We start from the raw sequence: 18,791 nt of genomic DNA, 5'->3' as shown, positions 1-18,791 counted from the left end.
GGTACTAAAAATGAACAAAATTTGTTAACTAGACTATTAAATATTTTATATATTTATATATTTTATATATTTTATTTCGGATATTAAAGCTGTGATTCATGCTCAGTTGCATGAATTAGCGCAGTGTAAAGAAACGATCGTTTTCTTGCCCCATATTTTGTATCCACGTCTTCAGCTTAGTCATTCGATGTCAAAATTCCTGTCCTGACCAACACTGGATTTAAATAGTGATTTAAATAACAGAACACAGGAGCACAGCAATGCACAATCTCAGTGGGTCCATCCAAGGATTCCTCCTGAAGGAATTACCGGGAGGGGAGGACAAGCTGCATAATAAACATACATGGCATTCCCTTTGATACACTGTCAGCGTCTGATTCCTTTCAGCAATGGTGAGTTCCTGAGCCTGTTGCGCTTTGTCTAATTAGGAAGGGATAACCTTCTGTTGTCCACAGCACCACATGGATATGAGACTACTGGCTTAAACATGAAGACCCCTTCCTTTATTTATTTTTGAACCTGCCTTCTAATATCTTCACTTGATAACCTATATTTGCTGTTTTGGAAAAGGCAGAGAAAAATTGAATCCTAATATCTCTGTGTTGTTTTTTTTTTTTTGTTTGTTTGTTTGTTTTTTTCCATGTTGCAATATTGCCCTTGGATCATGTCTTTTCCACCATGTACAGCTCTGCCCTGCTCAGCAGTTTCCATGATTTCAGTTACTGATGTTGCCCTTCACTGACATTTTTGCAGTCTACTCATAAATAGGCAGGTCTGGAGGGGTGTTCAGGATTGTGCTTCTCAGGTGATGAAGATGGCATTTAACAAGAGTGCTACTGCTTCCTCCCACCTAGTAGAAGTGGAGACCGAGTTTCAGAGCCGAGCCTTCCTCAGTGCCCTATCATCATGTTAATCATTTGTTCTGAGGGAGTATTTCAGCAAACTCCAATGCAAGGGGTTCTGTCTCTCTCTGTTAGGTGGTGTCCAAACTGTATTTAAAAACCCAGTCTGAACTCCCCTTGCAGGGCCGTTGGAAGGCAGTCATGCTGAGGTATGAGTACAGTGGCACTGGTGATGCTCTATCAGAGCTGCACTGTGGTGTTCTGCGGCAGAACACCCTAGAGGGTCTCTTGCTCTATGTGAAATGCTATAAGGAGGTGACAAAGACAGGCATAATTTTGCTAAGACCTTCATGTAAACACTGCTATTACCTGGGCATTTGGGATCTCCTGTTATCACGTCCCCACATTACACTCTTACGATAGAAATGAAATGCTTTCCCTTCTCCATTAAATCTTGCAAAATCTTGCAAACCGTTTTAATGCAACTTCACAGCTACTTCAGTTCACTTAATAAGCTTTCTCTGTAATCTTTGGTGGCAGTTATTGTTGCATAAAATATAAGCAGTGCATGTATAATATACGCACATATATAAATGGTATGCAACTTCTATCTTACGGTACAGGTATCTCTTAATTGCTTATAGGTGAACATCTAGTATTATGGATTAGTTGTGGTGTAGATTTACAGACACTTGAGCTAGCTTTTATTGATAGTCCAATTAGGTTGAGATTGAATGGCTCTATTTCATACAAGACCAGAAAGACACTCGGTGAGTTACTAGTCAGATTTTTCCTGCTGTAAGTGGTCATACTAATCATATAAATATAACTACAGAAAAGCAAATGTCTGTGTCAGTAGAAATAAGATGTAAAATTTAAACTCTGTTAGCATACGCTCAAGGAATTGCTCTTCCAGAGTAAATGGTTGTTAACTTTTTGTCATATTCATACTCTGAATCTTTGTTGCAACAAAATAAAGATGACCATGATACTATCAACTTATAGAAAGCTTGAAAGATCTATTCATCAAAACATGATTTTATAATCCAAATCACCTAATGCACATACTCACTTTAAAGCTGTCTGTACTTTTATGTCTTGTAGTGCGTTTGGGGTTCCATTCATTGGGTATCAGTTTAATTAGAAGGATGCCTTCTTCACAGCAATTCTGTTGCTCTTGACAATTCTACATTTTCAAACTCTTTGATGCCAGAACAGTCCAGTCTGAAAAGTAGATTAGTAAAATGTCCCAGTAAAACCAGTCTAAATACTTTTTAGGTCAAAAGACTGCTCTATTTCTATTAATCTTACGTGTTGCTTTCTCTTTCAAAGGCAAATATTCTCATTCCCCATTTTTGTCGCAACAGCTAAAAATAAATCCCGTAACCAACTTCACCTCTCAGAGTGAAGTTGTTCTCCTGGTGTAAATGAAATGAATTTTATAACAAAATTCTTTCTTTCTACTTTACAATACTGCATTATCAAAACTCTTACTGAATCACTATATTTTATTCATTCTGTTAAGAAAATGTTTCTTGTTAGCATGTGGAAGCAGTGAGGATTTTTCTTCTGTTTTGTTTTTCTAGAAAGCTCTTCCAGGCTTTTAATCACAGATGAAATCCATTTGGCAATGAGAAAGGTGTACAGCTGCTTTCATATCTATTCTCTTTACTTCATAGATTCCCATCTAAGTGCCATGGCAAGGATGTTGGTTCCTTTTGCCTTCCCCCCCCACTCCGTCCTTTGAAGGAGGCTTTCATGATAAAGCTAAGCATATCTAATGGCCAACACCTGCTGAAAAGGCAGTCTCAGTCCCCTTCTCCTCTCTCCCGAGCGCCTGGACTTGGGCTCTCGCTGCTGCTTCTGTGCTGACTCTTGCTCTTATCTCAATCCACTGGGAGCTGCTAGAGGGACTTAGAAAAGCAGGAAACCTCCGTGTGCCCTCCCTCCCCACAAAAAGATTGGCTTTAAGCCTTAGATGTAAAGTAGATGAGTAGCACTGTAAACGACACTGATGGTGGGAAGTGGAGGAGCAGGGTTGCCCATTCAGGTAGGCATTAGATAAAGCGTAATTCACATCTGTGTGGGTCTCCCTTTTGGTTTCTGCTCGTTTGTTGCAAAGATAGAGGTAAGTGTCTCAGTGCCTCCTATAATTAGCCCTCTTCTCCGTCATTCCAGTGGGCTGCCTTCTGGCACTTTTGGCAAGAAATATTTGGGCATGCTGTGATAAGAAATGTGAAGACATTGCTGGTGGGAACATCTAAATGTATCTTGGTAAAGGTTATGAATAGAAATAGAGGGATTTGAGCAAGGAAACAGTCCATCAAAAACATTTGCGCTAAAGTGATGGATTCTATCTTTTTTTTCCCTTAGACTTGAATAGTCTGAGCACACACAAAATCTCTAAATAATCACTGATTTGTAACCCATATACTAAAGTGTATCCATTTTTTCCTTTGATAATAGTATTCAAGTGCTGACAGAAAGCTTTTAAGGTCTAAGAAATGGGATACCTGAGGAAGAACTTTGGAGAAGAGAGAGAGTATTTATCTTGCTCCGCAGGTATTCATAGTTCCTTGCCAGTCTGAAGAGGAAGTTTTTAAGTTCATCTCAGTCTGCTGTGCATTTATAAGGGTCTCAGTGTACCTGGCCTCCTTAAGATGGTGTGTGCGCTGCTTTCCTTTCTGCCTTCTCCCGCCTCCATGTGTCAAAGTCCAGGTTGGAGTTAATGCTTATGGTAAAATTGGTCTTTAAAGCACATAGCTTCTTGTGTTTGGTGGGTGAAATAACCAGCAATAGAAAGACAGAGACAATGGAAGGGGGATTGGGACTGCCGGGGTGGGTCCCAGAGTGCTGCTGGGCAGATGGAGTTGAGGGAGAACAGTGTAAGATTGGGGTGTAGGAGCAGCCTCAAGGACACGATTTGGAAGGTGACCCTGTAAGTGTGCAGCCTGCAGGCATTTGGTTTTCACATACAAAACCTCAAACAGGTATGAAACGGCAGGGAGCAATTCTGGCAATACTCATAGTATCTCAGGTGCCAGGTGAGCAGGTTTATTACAGGGAATGGGGAGGATTACGAAGGTCAGAAATGCATGGTTCACCTTTTACATGCTTGAAGTTTCTGTAATCGCTATTAAATAAAACTGTAAATGCTTGGAAACCCAAGCCATGTCAGCTATTCCTCTCAACTGCAGGTATTTTATATTTCAGTTCCCTTCTGGTACAATGATGTATACAGCTCATTGAACTTAAAGAGCATGGTGCAGTTTTGAATTCTGCCTGGCCATCATATTGTCCCAACAGCATGTAAAACATTTTTCTCTGTCATTTAAAAGGCATGCAGGAAAGCTGATAAAATTTTGGATTAGCTCTGGCCTGGTGTCACGCATCTTCCAAAGGGAAACATACTGGATGGACTCTTTCACAAATGGCAAACACACCAGGAGGGTGAGAGGGCAGGCAGGGGAGTGCAGGTCTCCCAGGGGCAAAGTCATGTCAGCTGTGCCCAAAGCTGCTCCCTCTTAAAAAGGGGAGCTCTGCCTTAGAGAAGAAATACAGCTTGACTGCATGCAGATAATTTCTAGTAGTTAATATCAGTCTTATGCTGCTAGAGTTGATGTCTTTCCCTGAGTTCCAGGAGTCCTGGTTGTTTTTTGTTTTGTTTGTGAACTTTATATTTGATAGAGGCATAGAGCTAGTAAATCATAACTCCACTGAAATGCTCTATTTTTATTGGAGGTGTTTGAAGTCTTGATAGTTTGTTTGTAAATATGTCACTATGACTTTTGTCCAGCATATACACCTTAAAGAGTAGCTGCACCTGTTTAGGCAGTAAAGTGTGAGCATGACCAGCATCAAGAAATATACAATCTTTGCAAAAAATCTTTGCAGTATCAGTTATGCCAGCTCAGATTGGAAATTAAAATTATATATATATATATATATATATATCTTCAAGTAGTTGAGAAGAAGGAAGAAAGAGAAAAATATTCTCACTACATACCTGTCTAAGTATCTAGAAGTAAATCCTGGAGTCCCTAAAAGAATGTTTTGTCATTTTTCAGGCACTCCTTCCCTAATCTCTGGTTTTACTCCTCTTCATCCACAGCATGCAAATGTGCATGCAGTATCGTCAAATATCCCATTGCAAAGCTTTGTAGAGTCGAAAGTAATTCTTTCTTGGGAGGCACCAATTTTTGAAGAAGGCATTCAATTTTATTCTTAACCTGCTGTTTCCTGACAATGAAGTAGATAAAATAATTCTTTCCAACAATAATCTCAATGTTGAGATCTCAAGGGAATTACTGGTACATGTGGATAATGAAGTAATTTTGATCAAGTCTTTGCCTGAGACATTCCTATAGCTGACTCATTTATACTGAGTGATGATTTTTTTTTTTTTAAGATTTAAATGTCTTCTCATTACAGGTACCACTTTTTCTTACATGTATTCATTTTTCTTGCAGGATTGTACTGAACGTCTTTAGCCCAATGCAATCTTTTTGACAAAATATGTCGTACTCTTCTAATTGATTCCCGGAGTAGCATGACCTACTATCATTCAATAAATAGGCATGTGTTCTGTTCGTAAGTTGTGTAAAGGGATGACATGCTCCTGTTTTTAGAGAGACCTTTTTTATGTGTGAGCTGAGCATGAGTTTAACCTTGTTTACGGTTTCTGCTGACAATGCTAAAGCTGCACACTGTTCCTTTATTTAAAGGAAGATAATAAAATGAATGCAGTGGTGTTTCAAATCAAGGTGAATAAAATGGCACAGTGATGCATAGGGTATGAAATCACTATGCAGAAGTTAGCAGTTTCCTCTGTTGAAATAATTCTTATTTCAGCACTTCGTGTGGTCAGTAACTGCTACATCACTTAGATTAAGTACATTTCAGCTGTATGAGCTTGCAGACGTTGTGGTACTTAATACATAAATGTGATATATTAGGCAGGTGCTCAAAGGTAAATCAGCAGTTCAAGGTGAGCGTGTGACGTAGTATTGCCATTTGCAGTCTCAAAATTAAAGATGATATTACATTGAAATATATCGATATCCTAAGTAACCTGGTGTTGTGAGCTCACTGTTCAGTTCTTCATTTGATTGTTGTTTCTCCCTTGCTAACTGATTCTATATGTAATATCCTAAATCTTACCCTGTTACAGATATTTATTTTGAATGTTTGTTTAAAATAGATTCTTTTCAGTTTTTCGATTCCAAGTAATAAAAAGACAATGAAAAGGGTCTTACAGGCTCTCTTAGGTGAGCTGGGTAAATCACTTGATGCAACCTAGTCACTGAGCTATTGCTCAGAATGAGTTCTTTTGTTCCAGACAACTAACTCTTAATTAAATACTAACTTTTTGTAGGTATTGTGTATCAACTTCAGGGCAAGCAACTGGTGCTAGATACTGGATAGTTGTGATAAATTGTGTTTTAAAGTCACAGAGACAATATTTCTAGAGTCATAGAAATTGCATGAACAAAAACATTGTTTAGAAGAAAACGGGGGGAAGAAAAGCTAAAAAAAAAAAAAAAAAAAAGAGCTTTGTGGCAGAATGCTAGATCGCAAACTGTTCAAGTCTCTCCATGAAGCACTTGGTCACAGGACAGCCTCTGGGATAATTTTGAATTAGCTTTTGATTATTTTTTTTTTAATATAAAGGGAGACTTGTGGCAATTTTGAATATTTACCTGTAAAAACCTAAAAATTCCAACATGATTTTATTCCATCATTTTATGGTATAGTATGTTAAAGTCAGTAATTTGCCAACAACATCTTTGCATCCTTCTCTTCAGTGTACTTATGGGGGGAGATGTTGTTAGCCTGCATAAGCAGCAGGAACCAAAAGTAACTGCTTTCTCCAAATTGTCCACTCTGCAATATAAGCTTTTTGATCATGGGAAAAAAAAAAAAAAGTAGAAAAACGAAGCAGTTGATAAAATGAGTTAAACTCAATGGAGCAAGAAGTTTTTGACTTGGGGGGGGGGGGGAGTTATAAAAATTCTAAAGGATTTTATGAACAAACAGAGAAGTTAAAAAATGACTTAGAGAAAAATTCTTCAAAGCCTGAAGAATGTACAAGGCTTGTGGAAGCTGCAGAGGGCTTGCAGCTGGCATGGTTTTTATTCTATGAATCTATAACCAGCATTTGGTCTTGGAGTAGAGGAAGTCATTTAAAACCTCTGAGGTCTCTGTGTGTTATTTTGGTGGTTTGAGCTGCTTTAAGCAAGTGTGCCCTCCTGCAGCCTGTGTAACATGTGCTGCCTGCCATTGAGCTCATCCTGCTGAAGCCTGGTTTTGACTGCCTGGGTGCTTTCCGAGGTGAGGCTCAGGACCACAGCGTGGCTTGGTGCTGACTGGCACCACCGTGCCTGGGCATCCTGAAGGATGGGACAGGACCAAGGCACGTTGGGCTGGGTTGTGGCAGCTCGTGTCGAGCTGTCAGAGTGTAACCAGTACGGTCTGCCTGACCTTTCAGGGTAGGAAGGTGGTATGCAGGAGTATAACCCTTGGGCGAAAAAGAGTGCGGCAGCTGCCTTTCACTCCAGCCTCTTCGTTTTCCATGGGCAACACCAGAGCAACTGAAAGCTTGCTTGTGCACCTGCTCGGCTATTCTGATGTTTTTCAGACGCGTCGCCTCTCAGCTCGGCAGAGCACTCAGCTGCCACTAATGAACTCGCTGTCCTCAGCGTGCCGGGCAGTCTCTTTGCTGCACCGGCTGTTGGGCTTTTTCGTGTCTTCTGCGTGAGACAGCAAAAGCATTAAGGGGCTCACTTACTCACTCACTCACTCACTAGGGATGGCACGTATAGGTAGGTGACAGGCTGAGTTGTGAGTGTGGCCTGTCACGCAAAGAAAGTGAAAACTTGAGATCTTGTTGGAAACTTAAAAATGAACTGCATTGGTTTTCTGAGATTCTTCGTTTGTTTATAGCTCTGCTGTTGGCCAAGTCTGTGCTTTCAACTGGGGGTCCCTCAGTGCCCTGCTTTTTTTTTTGCTTGTTTGTTTTTAAACTGAGTAGAAGACTTTCTCGTCAAGCAAGTACTGCTTTCCATAATGTTTCTCCCCCTACTTGACAAAGCCTCCAGTTTGTAAAAGTGCAGTGTTAATGCAGTGTTTGTTGGCACTGAGGGCAAGAGATCTTAGACTGCTGTCAGCTTAGAAGACAGCCAGCTATAAGTCCAAAATAATTTTTTTTTAAATTCTGATTTTTTTTTTCCTAACAGAGCAGTACTTCCTAACCATTTTGGAAAGTTGAATGAAAATATTTCTCTTTCATATGAAATACATGCCACATATGGAATTATTTTTCTTAAAATAAAAGAATGTTTCTGCAGAAATTCTCCATTTTTTTTACAGTTAAATTTTTCATAGCTCATTTTATGACCAGTTAATGAACACGTAATTTCATTCAGTTGTACTTTTTTGGAGCCTTATGTATTGTTATTGTCTTCCAATTTTTTCTCTAGTGTGTAATTTTTTAGAAATCATTCAGCCTTGACTGAAAACACTCAGAGACTGCAGAATTTCCTACAATATCACCAGTTATTGTTCTTCACTTGTTATGCTTACTGTTCAATTTGGGGTTTAATACCATGTTTGAGTTTAAGCTTTCAGTCATTGCTTATTGCTAAGTTTTTTTTCTTTTTTTTTTTCTGTTGGATTAACCAGCTTTTAAGACCAACAATTTTATCTCCTTGCAAGCACTTGACTGCTAGTACTTTCTGCTACATTTCATACATTTTCTCCAACTTTTAAACAAACATATTCTTCAGTTTTCCAATATTTTTTGAAAATGCGTGAATCCTAAAACTGTGTGTAATCTTCCAGTGCAGGAAGAGCATCGAAGCAGTGTTGCTGTCACAGGGAATTGGCAACCTGCTTCCTCCTGCTCTTCTGGCTCTGGGCCGTGGGTCTCCTGCTGCAGCATCCCCATGTGCAGTACGAAGCATCCTCTATTAACTGTATTTCTGTTGGTTTTCCATTTGCTTGTTTCTCTGAATTGTGACAAATTTTGAAAGAAATTTGGATTCTTTTGACTTACTTTCTTGTCGCTTTGTGGTGTAGTTAAGCCGTACTGATTTTAATTTCTGGAGGGATGAGCCTGATGCTGTGCTTCATTTAATAAACAAATGGTTCGTTCTTAGGTAATTGTAAAAAAAAAAAAAAAAAAAAAAAAAAAAAGCTTTTTATGGCTAATGCCTGTTGTTTGCATTGAGTTAAAGTATTGATGCCCATCATCGTACCAGGTGCATGGCTGTGTATAAGCTATTTGACAGAGAAGACTGGACGTGGCATCACCAGAGCAAAGGCACAGCCAGCACATGAGCAGAGGAAGCTTGAACGATATTAGCGTGGGGAGGCTCCGTGTGAGGGGGATGTGGAATGGAGAATTGCAAGAATGAAAGCATCGACGTGTCTTCGATGTTTGGGCTGTGTGGGGAAGGCTCTCCCCTCCCTTATCTCCAGACCCTGCTGCTGTGAGCAAGGAGGTGATCTCTTGTGACAGAAACATAACTTCATGTAAATGTATAAGATTTTATCAAAATGCATCCAGTGTCAACTTTTCCTTCCAAGTGGAACAACCAGTAGGATTCTGTTTGATTTTAATTTTTTATTTTTTATTTATTTTTTATTTTTTAATTTGTATTTATTTATTTTTCTCCTTGATTTTATTTTTTTCCTGCTGTGAATTGATTACTAACAGTATATGCTTATCACTAAGATACTAACAAAAGTCTCTTCCTTTATTTTAACTGTAGGCAGTATTTAGTGTTGGAGAGGCATGTAGGCTATTGTCACTCAGATTGGGTAAATAATACTAGACAACATTGTATGCATATGTTACTTGGGAATGTAGAGAGTTTCATGTATACTAGTTAGCATACTAACAACACTCATGACATTTTTGGCTGTTTTTTCTCTTTTTCCTGTCAATAAATATGTAATTATTTGCATGCAACATTTTTTTTTATTAAGAGTATGACACAACAGTTTAACTATAGGAGGACTTACAGCTGGGGTTGATGCCGCATGCTTATTCTAATCATTGGTGCCTAAATATCACAGCACGCTTAATCTATAATGTCATATACATACTGATGTGAGCATAATGCACTGCTAGTAGCTCAGCAGAATGGGAGCTTCGTACTGATGAAATGTCAGTCTTAATTTTTGATTAACTTAGCTGTGGGCATTTTATGTCAAAAGCAGAACTGTCCAAATACTGCAAAATGCTATGCATAAAAATACTTTCATTTCTTTAATACATTGTAGATGTAGAAGTGCTCTTTTTACATAGTCTTTCAGAGATGTTAGTGGCCATGCAAAATGGAAGGGATTTCATCAGATTTACTGCCTGTAAGCAGTGGCTTAAAAATATTGTCAGAATGTGAGTTTGCAATTAAACTAGTCACACTGGAAAAGGGATTCTAAGGTTTGGGTTTATCAAAGGAAGAAAACACACCGTGCAAGGTCTTTGTTCATACTGTTTGGCATTTGTGTTTTTAAATACCTCTGGAAACACTGATTCTACTGATGAGTTAATAAGCTGTCCATGGGTTGAAATGTGTTTTGTCAAACGTTGTTTAGAGTCCTTACGGCTGTTCAGAGAAGGTTCGTGGCCAGGAAAAGTGAAACTGTGCTCAGTGAAAGCTCTTTACTAGGTATACCCTGTGCCTTAGCTGTCAAGATACTTCAATGCCTGCTCATAATAACTGGGGGAGTTGGTTGGGTTTTGACAGAAATTAAGGGTAAGTTTCTTTGATTTGGTTGCAATGACCAGGGCAGAAGGAGCCCACTGTGTTGCATGGCCTGACTGCCAGGGTGGGTGACTGAAAGCCCCCAGAAGCATTTTCCATAGTGGCCATCTGCAGCCAGCCAGCCTAGGCAGAGCCAGGCAGGGCAGAGTGTAGGGCAGTGATTTGCTGCTACTTCTCACCTTGCAGCAGTGCTGCCTCTGATCCAGGTTCTGAACTCTGACATTTTCACTTGCCTGGACTGAAGCAGACATTTTAGGCTGTTTAGAAAGCAGACCAAAGTTCCAAAAGTGATTTTCTTTGAGGTTACCGCTAATGCATCTCTCTTCTTTTTTTTCTTCTTTTTATTCCCATACCTAATATAAGAGGTTTTTCAGTCTTGACAGACTGTCTTCTTAAGACATTCCGAAACTGTGTTGTTTATTTCTAGACCCAGATTACTAGAGTGAAAAAAAGAGCGACATCACTTCTTGAAGGATGTGCATTGTGTTTAAAAGCCCACTGATAGAGTAGTGTTGTGTATGTGAGATAGTTGCCATGGAAATGGTAAGCAAAACTAATAACGGCTTTGTTCTGTCTTTTAGTTATTAATGGTAATTTTTAAGCTATAAAAGTTTCAAGTTACTGTATATACGAAGGGAAATTATGTAATTTGAAATTATAATTGGGGAATACTTGATGGATCTGGTTATGGAATAACAAATGAGAATAATTAATAGAAAGTTAATTGGGTAACATCAGAAAAGTTTATCTGGTATATTGGGATTGCACGCTTCAGTTGATACTTAGTGTGCTTTTGGGATTTCTGGTTGCACCACACCTCTGCTTCTGATAGTATATTGTATTATGAAGAATATTAATAATGCTGCAGAACAATTACTTGTTCATTTGCTAACTGATTAAAATTCATGCATAATTTATTGGAACAGGGAGAGACTATATAAATAAGTCTCCTTGTCCTCAAGAGCTTAAAAACAAAATGCATATGCTAATATAAGAATATGCTTTACCTCTTAACATAAAAATTTAATATGCAATGGTATATTAGTCTCATTAATGTGAGGTTTTATTTGTAATAATCGTGCTCTTAATCAAAGTATATACTTCTAAACATAGCTTTATGTTTTAGGGGTTTATAACTTGGAGCCGGTAGTGTATCATGCTCATCAACATTTATGTTTTCTGCTGTAATATACACTGACCTTAGAATTCATTAGTTTGACATTTACTGTGTTAGTTCCACAACAAATAAACTGCCCTCATTAAGCCTGGTTGCATTTCTGAGCTTTGATGCAGGTAGGGATCTGAATTAGTTGATACTCACTTTTCTTGCCAGAACAGGGTGAAACCTGTTAATAATTAATTGAGATACTTTCTAGGGTTTTGTATATGCTGAAGCAGGAGTTGGGACACCTTGGAGTGTTCACCTTTTCACTCTAGAAGAAAACAAGCTCCACTTGCGGCCATTATGGTGTATTCATAAGTTCCTTGTCTCCAAAATGAGTGGCTTGATATGCAGCTACTGTAAAAAAAAAAAAAAAAAAAAAAAAAAAAAATTCTGCAAGAAATCCTTTTGTGGCAAAATGTGGGAAACTCAGTTACTTGCAGAGCTGGTAGATATTCTGTTGGAAGCTGATAGTCGTGTCTGGAGGGAAAACTTCACTGCTGGACCTAGAGAACCAGAGAGTTCCTACCCGACCTTCACCATACAGTGAGGGTGGGATGTACCTCCGTCTTGTAGGCCTTCTGCAAGCCATTCTTGATCATTATTCTTCACGTGCTAAGTGACATTGATGGGGTCATTCCTGGAGGCAGAACACGTGCAGTGCTTCCACGTGCTAACTTCTCTTGGGCAGAGGTGTGAGGGACATTAGTGATGAGAAGGGCCCAGGCCTAGGGAAATCCTCTGGTCTGGGGCTCAATGTTATTTTTGATGTACTCGCTGTGAGATCCCTCTACCTGCTCAGAGTTGCCACGCTGTTAGTTCTGCATCGCTGCTGTGTGAAACCCCTGTGTGCATTGAATTTAGCATTGTTGCCTAATTAACTGAAACAAATTAGTTGAAATATGAGCCATCTGGAATGAAAATGAACCTTCCGTGTTTATCAGTGGATTCATTTTATTAGAAAAGTGCATGTTGCTTGTGATTGTTTCTTAAAATAAATCATGCCTAGGCACTGTGCTACTTTACGTACACGTTTCTCAGGGTAAGGGAGACCTCACCTTCCCATTTGGTCTGTTGCTACCTTTTCACTTTGCAGCTGTTTTGAAATGTTTGGGTGGAAGGTGATTAGAACAGAGGAGGACAAAAGGCAACGTGCATCCTACTGTTTGAATTTCTAAGTCAGCAGTAAGCTATTTAGGAGTAAAATAGTGATATATGTTTTTGCAGTTTTGCTCAGTGCTGAATATTCTAGAGGCCTGTAAGGGGTAGCTGTATCTCTCATCCTGACTGCATCCCACAGACTTCAAATGAACTGCAGTGATACTGTTTTTTTAAGAATATTCTGTGTAGGGTCAGTGTATCAACTATTGCAACCTTTTCTTTAAGGATAGCGTGTACATGGCTTCTGTCATTAAAAGAAAATCAGTTATGTTTCAGAAACTCAATTTCTGAAATTCAAATTATTGCCATAGCAAATTATATAAATGATCTTGAACCCAGATTTTTTCAGAAAATGTGTTATAAAATAGGAATATATAAATCAGATTAGGATTTTTGGGTCTTAAGCCGAGACTTTCAAATGGAAAAAGTAATGTTGGTCAGATAACAGAAGCACACAACTTGCTTCCATCAGCTGAAATCCTCCTGAGCTCTTCTCTTGATGTTAGTTTGATTTTGCTTTCGTATTTTTAAATCCTTGCTGACTAAAATCTGACAACCTTCTATGGGGAGAGCCCTTCTCTTAATGGCTTTTCCAGCTTTTGTTTCATCACTGACTTTTTTTTTTTGTCTCCCATACAGAGCCGCCTCGGCCAATAGCACCCCCACAGTTGCTGGGTGTGGGGCCGACGTACTTGCTAATTCAGCTGAATGCAAATTCAATCATTGGTGACGGACCCATTATTCTGAAGGAAGTGGAGTACCGAATGACATCTGGGACCTGGACCGAAACCCACGCTGTCAATGCACCGACCTACAAACTCTGGCACTTGGACCCGGACACCGAATATGAGATTCGGGTCCTGCTCACCAGACCAGGGGAAGGTGGGACTGGACAGCCAGGACCACCGCTCATCACCAGAACCAAGTGTGCTGGTAAGTGCTGCTTTGAAAAAAAAAAAATGAACAAAAGAAGGCTGTTTATGTAATTACTTAATTGTTTTGTAGGCTTGTTAGCTCTAATTTACCTATAGCATAACTTAAGGGTTCTTTGGCACTCACTGGATCCCAAAGTGTTTGGGAATGCAAATTATTCCAATGTGGGTTTGCTCCATCCTCTGCTTTGCCTGGTCACTGTCTAGGTTGCTGCATGCTAACTGTAGGAGGTAGGTTAACAGGTGAGATGGTAAAAAAAAAAAAAAAAAAAAACTTCTCCTCATGGAAGCAGAGACCTCATCATTTGTGGAAAGGACAATCTCTTGGAAAAAAATGTCTTTCTTTTCACCTTCATATTTTCACTTGCATTTTAAGTCATCTTGCACATAAAGGAATGCATGGAAAAAGAATCTGTCTAACAAGTAGAATTTTGCAAAAAAAAATGCGATGTCCTTTTGCGTAATCTTTTTTTTCCAAGCAGGCTGGCCTGCCAGAGTCTGTGGCAACTTCTCAAATACACATGCAAATATCAGTAGAGTGCCTTCTCTTCTCCATTTTTGACCTACTACCACCGAAGCCATGTGTTGCTGAATCTTGCAGTCTGCTTTTGTTTTTTTCAGTGCCTCTCCATGGCCAGCACCAAGAAGATTAAGCATTGCCAACTTTTGTTATATCCTGTTCCTTGTAAAGCTACTTTAATTATTTTAATTTTAATTATTATTATTAAGTTATTGAGTTATTTTAATCTCAGCTTTTATAAGAAAGATAATACTCAGCTCTCATAGTTGTAGAGGAGAAAAATTACAGATTTGAACATCAGACTGGGAAGCAAGTAAAAGAAAACTAAATTGTGTTTTTTTCTTCTGATCTCAAGATTTGTAGGGCCTGACTTACAGTATTCAAAAATTTGCACTCTCTTAGATTTAGTGAAGGTGCTGATAACCATCTATCAAAACAGCATTAAAATAGTAATAAAGAAAAGCTGCAGTGGCAGATTTCCAAACCTCATTTATACATAGGCATGTATAAAATAAAAATGTTTTTTAAAGCATTTGTCACAGACCTGAGATGGACAGCTATTCAAGTTCTCATCTAAGCATTCATTTTTTTCCTTGAGAAAGGGGGTCGATGTCTGGATCACAAGCTAATACTTCAAGTTGACTAGGTCAATAAGTATGAATCCCATGAAAATTCGAAGGTCTCTTTTGAAATTGGGCAGAGCACTGTCGGAAGCTGAGACACGCTGCTCTTTTTATCCTCTAACGAGTAAGCTCTCAGCTAGATCAAGATGAAACTGAAGGCATTTTTGAAATTTGTGATCTTATTTATAATTTAGTCTCTGTCTTTCCTGTGAAGTGAAAAGATATTTGTGTCCATCTCAGTTAAGATGACAGCTGTTGAGATCTAAGTAAGGTTAAAGCATTGATATATGGTACTGAATTGTTTTAGACAGTGTTCTGAAAAAGTAAGAATTGGAAAACAGCTTCTATTTTAAAAAGACTGAGCCGAGATGAACAAATCCCAAATGTTTAGTTTCTTTTTCCCAGCACTTGAAATATAGAATTTCATTTACCCAGTGTGTGGCAGACCAAAGCTTTCTAATTGGAAAGGAAAAGAAAGGAGGTCATGATTTGTGTAAGACATGACGTATTTTTAGAAGCGACGTAAGGGAAACAACATTACTGTGGTACGTGATGGTGTGGTGGTTTTTTATTATTATTTTTTAATTAAATATTGAATATAAGGCACCAAGATCTAGGTTTCAGACAAATTTTCAAGTTCAATTTAATCCACTCTGAAATGAGCCAGATATATTAAAAAAAAAAAAAAAAAAAACTTGAAAAATATGGACTTTCATGGCAATATTATCCTAATAAGATTTCTGTCTGTTTACCTTGAGTAAGACTAGTTATTCTTATTCCATGAAAGCACAGGTGAATTAACTTCACTATTAGCCAGCTTCAGTTAGAAAATGGTGAGTCAGCAAGAGTTTGTGGTGACTGGAGCATTCAGCCCAGCACCACGGGATGAGTCATGCAGGGCATCGAGTTGGACGTCAGGTCATCCTGTTGCCTTCTCACTCGTCTGAAAAATGCAGGCAGGCATTTCTTTTCCACAGTGTTCTTTTGTAACATAATTGCAAACCCAAATTGATAAGATTTTTTTTTTTAACAATTTTCTCTTACAGTTCTCTTTCAGTTTCTTCAGTTTTCAGTTCTCTTTACTGTTTCTCTTTAACAGTTTTCTCTTAAAAGGCAAACTGTAAAAATAAAAATTAGTCTTTTCTCAAGGGAAGACGTTTCAGAAAAGGTAAAGCCTAATAATGCTAACACTGCAATCTCTTCTGCTACTGGTTTTGTACTCATGACTGGCATGTGATTTACTGTGCTATATTAGATGATAACTCTGCAGCAATATCTTCTTTCTGGCGATTCTTCAATTATTCCTAATTCTTGTTTCTGACAAGATCTCTTATTCTTCAGATAAATACTCTCTCTCCTCTCTGTGTTCTATGTCAATTTTATCTTTCCATAAGTTTTGTAAGTATTAGTTCAAAATCTGAAACAAATTATAATTGATTATCTGCTCAGTGTCAAATGGAGTGGCAGGAAATAAATGAATTTTCAGCGTGAAGTTTGACTGCTCTCTGTACAGATTAAGAAGTACACGTTAGTGAACATTGATCTGATGAGTTTTTAGTGTTTATGCTCCAAGAACCAGTGACAGCTGACTCACTGACACATCAGTAGGAATAGGCTAGGATTCTGCTGTTTGTTTGATACCTAAGTAAATATTAGCATTGTTTTTGAACGAAGATTGAAAATGATTTTCCACATAATTCATTCAGTATTTATAATTCCATGACATTTAGTAATAACATTTATTGATCAGTTAGCCTGTGTTTTGCTGGAGATGTATCCTACTTCTAAACAATTTGAGCAATGACTGTACTTATCTCTGTATCAGACATGAACTTTTATTATTAGGTGTTTACATCACTGTCTGTCTTCCTCACAGCAAAACCAGCATCTAGTGACTCGTTCAGTAAATGTTTCCAATAACGCTAAACAAAATTGTTTTCTAATGAAGACATAATTCTTCCAGTAGTTAAAAGTCCTCCAGAAGTCTGTTTCTCTAACTGGAATTTCCTAGGTAATCTCCCCTGTGCTGAAGCTACATGACTGCATTTTGCTAGAAAACGTGCGTGATGTTTCTGTCAGCTTGCGTTTGTATATATGCAGTTAAAGAGAGTGCTGAGCAATCAAATATATGAAACCAAGGAGTACCTTGAAATAACTGAAGTGAGCCTTAAACACGTTAAGCAAAATATTATTTTTTTGCCATTCCCCGCCTTAAGGGCCAGGTGTAGTCCTCGTATTTCCATTTTAAGCACAGCTGAATTCTGTGCTGAGCACAGTTGTGTGCCCAGGTGCATCTGCTTAGGCAGCAATGCTCAGGAGCTGCTGATGCTTCCTATGGCACCTGGTGGTGCACCCAGTCTGGCTAGTTAGTTCGATGTGTCTGCACCTCTTGCCTGCTGCTGTTGCTCAGATTATTCTCTTCTCAAGCATTTTAAAACCACAGGCGAGCATAGCACTTATTGCAAGTAATCCTAAGGTGGTTTTCTGTGGCTGTTTCGTTTTATTTATTTATTTATTTTTGAGTATATTTTGTGAGTTGTGATTGCATTTCCTTTGGGGGGTTGTAGAAAATATGTTGTAATCTAAAATTGTCCGCATAGGCTGCTTTATCAACTGTAAGTTAGAAGTTATTCTGTCACATTGGCTGCTGCTTCTGAGTAACGACTAACAGCTCAGTTTATGATTAACGGATATTTTAGTAGCAAAGGAGGTCAATAGTTCAGCCTGTCCAGGGCTTAATGTATGTACACAGAAGAATTGCTCACTCCTGCTTTACTGAAGTTCAGTGCAAGGGTGTGATTTTCAATAAAACATGAAGAATTGTAGAGCAGTTGGGGAAAAGTCCTGTGTGTTTTCATTACTATTATTTTTTTATTTTTCTCACCCCAAATGTTTTGATTTCAGTAAACTGTTGCCTGTATTATTTGCTTTAGTTAATAAAATGAAGAAGGGGGTGAGAGGAAGCTTTACGCTTCCAGCATTATTAGAGCTGCAAATGGAATGATACATATTGACTTTTATTGTTATCGTTATTATTGTGCTGCTGTTCACAGTAGTTATCAGTCACCAAGACGTCGTCGCTATCGGTAGCAGACAGCCTGCAGGCACGGATGGGAGCTCGATGCTTGTTCCGTGGTGCACCACTGCCCTGTGATTTGCCTGTGGCTGGAGGCTCGGGAGCTGGGCTGCTTTCTGTCCCTCTGCTTCAAGCGCAGAGTGCTTGTTTACAATTTGCACATGCAGTGATTTTGAAAACAAAATACACAGAATGCAGGACACTGCTGAATTTTCCCCTCAAGCAAAAAAAAAAAAAAAAAAAAACAGGAACATGGGGATACACTGAAAAGCCAGCTTTGCATGACCATCTGGAGAATTAGAATGTTGTTCTTGTTACATGCAAATTCATTTTGCTTTTTAGAATGAGGTGAGAGAAAGGGGCAGTGCAGTATAAAATTGGCTTGTGCCAGTGTAGGATGTGTACAGTGCTACTTCAGGTAATGCTGTTTGCCTTTTACACTTTCAGTGTGGAGGTGGAGAGTTCAAGGCAGGGTGCTTGATTTATGGCCTTTGCTGTGTGCTGTACATAAGAATTCAGTGAGTTGGTATGTGAGGCGGTGGAAAATTGGATACACTCAACATCAGAGACGGGTTCTGGAAAATACGGCACTGAATGTATAATCTGGGTTCTTCATTTGTGTCTCCTGGAGTAGTGCATCTTAAATTCTTATTTCAGTATTTGAAAGCTAATAAAAGTGCGGAAAAATGCATAATTTCAAACTGT

General features: G+C 38.7%; 1 protein-coding gene across 4 annotated transcripts in view; it reads left to right on the top strand.

The window, feature by feature from the left end:
• Window positions 1-18,791, top strand: part of PTPRK (protein tyrosine phosphatase receptor type K) — a 418,105-nt gene that overhangs the window by 225,404 nt on the left and 173,910 nt on the right. For all 4 annotated transcript variants that reach the window (XM_040551725.1, XM_040551724.1, XM_040551727.1 and 1 more), the window contains exon 7: window positions 13,575-13,868. In XM_040551725.1, the coding sequence (XP_040407659.1) occupies window positions 13,575-13,868 (294 nt within the window). The remainder of the gene's footprint in view (window positions 1-13,574; window positions 13,869-18,791) is intronic.

This window comes from Cygnus olor, chromosome 3 (assembly GCF_009769625.2).
Source record: "Cygnus olor isolate bCygOlo1 chromosome 3, bCygOlo1.pri.v2, whole genome shotgun sequence".
In the NCBI taxonomy this organism is placed as follows: domain Eukaryota; kingdom Metazoa; phylum Chordata; class Aves; order Anseriformes; family Anatidae; genus Cygnus; species Cygnus olor.
This window is presented reverse-complemented; position numbering and strand designations above follow the sequence as displayed.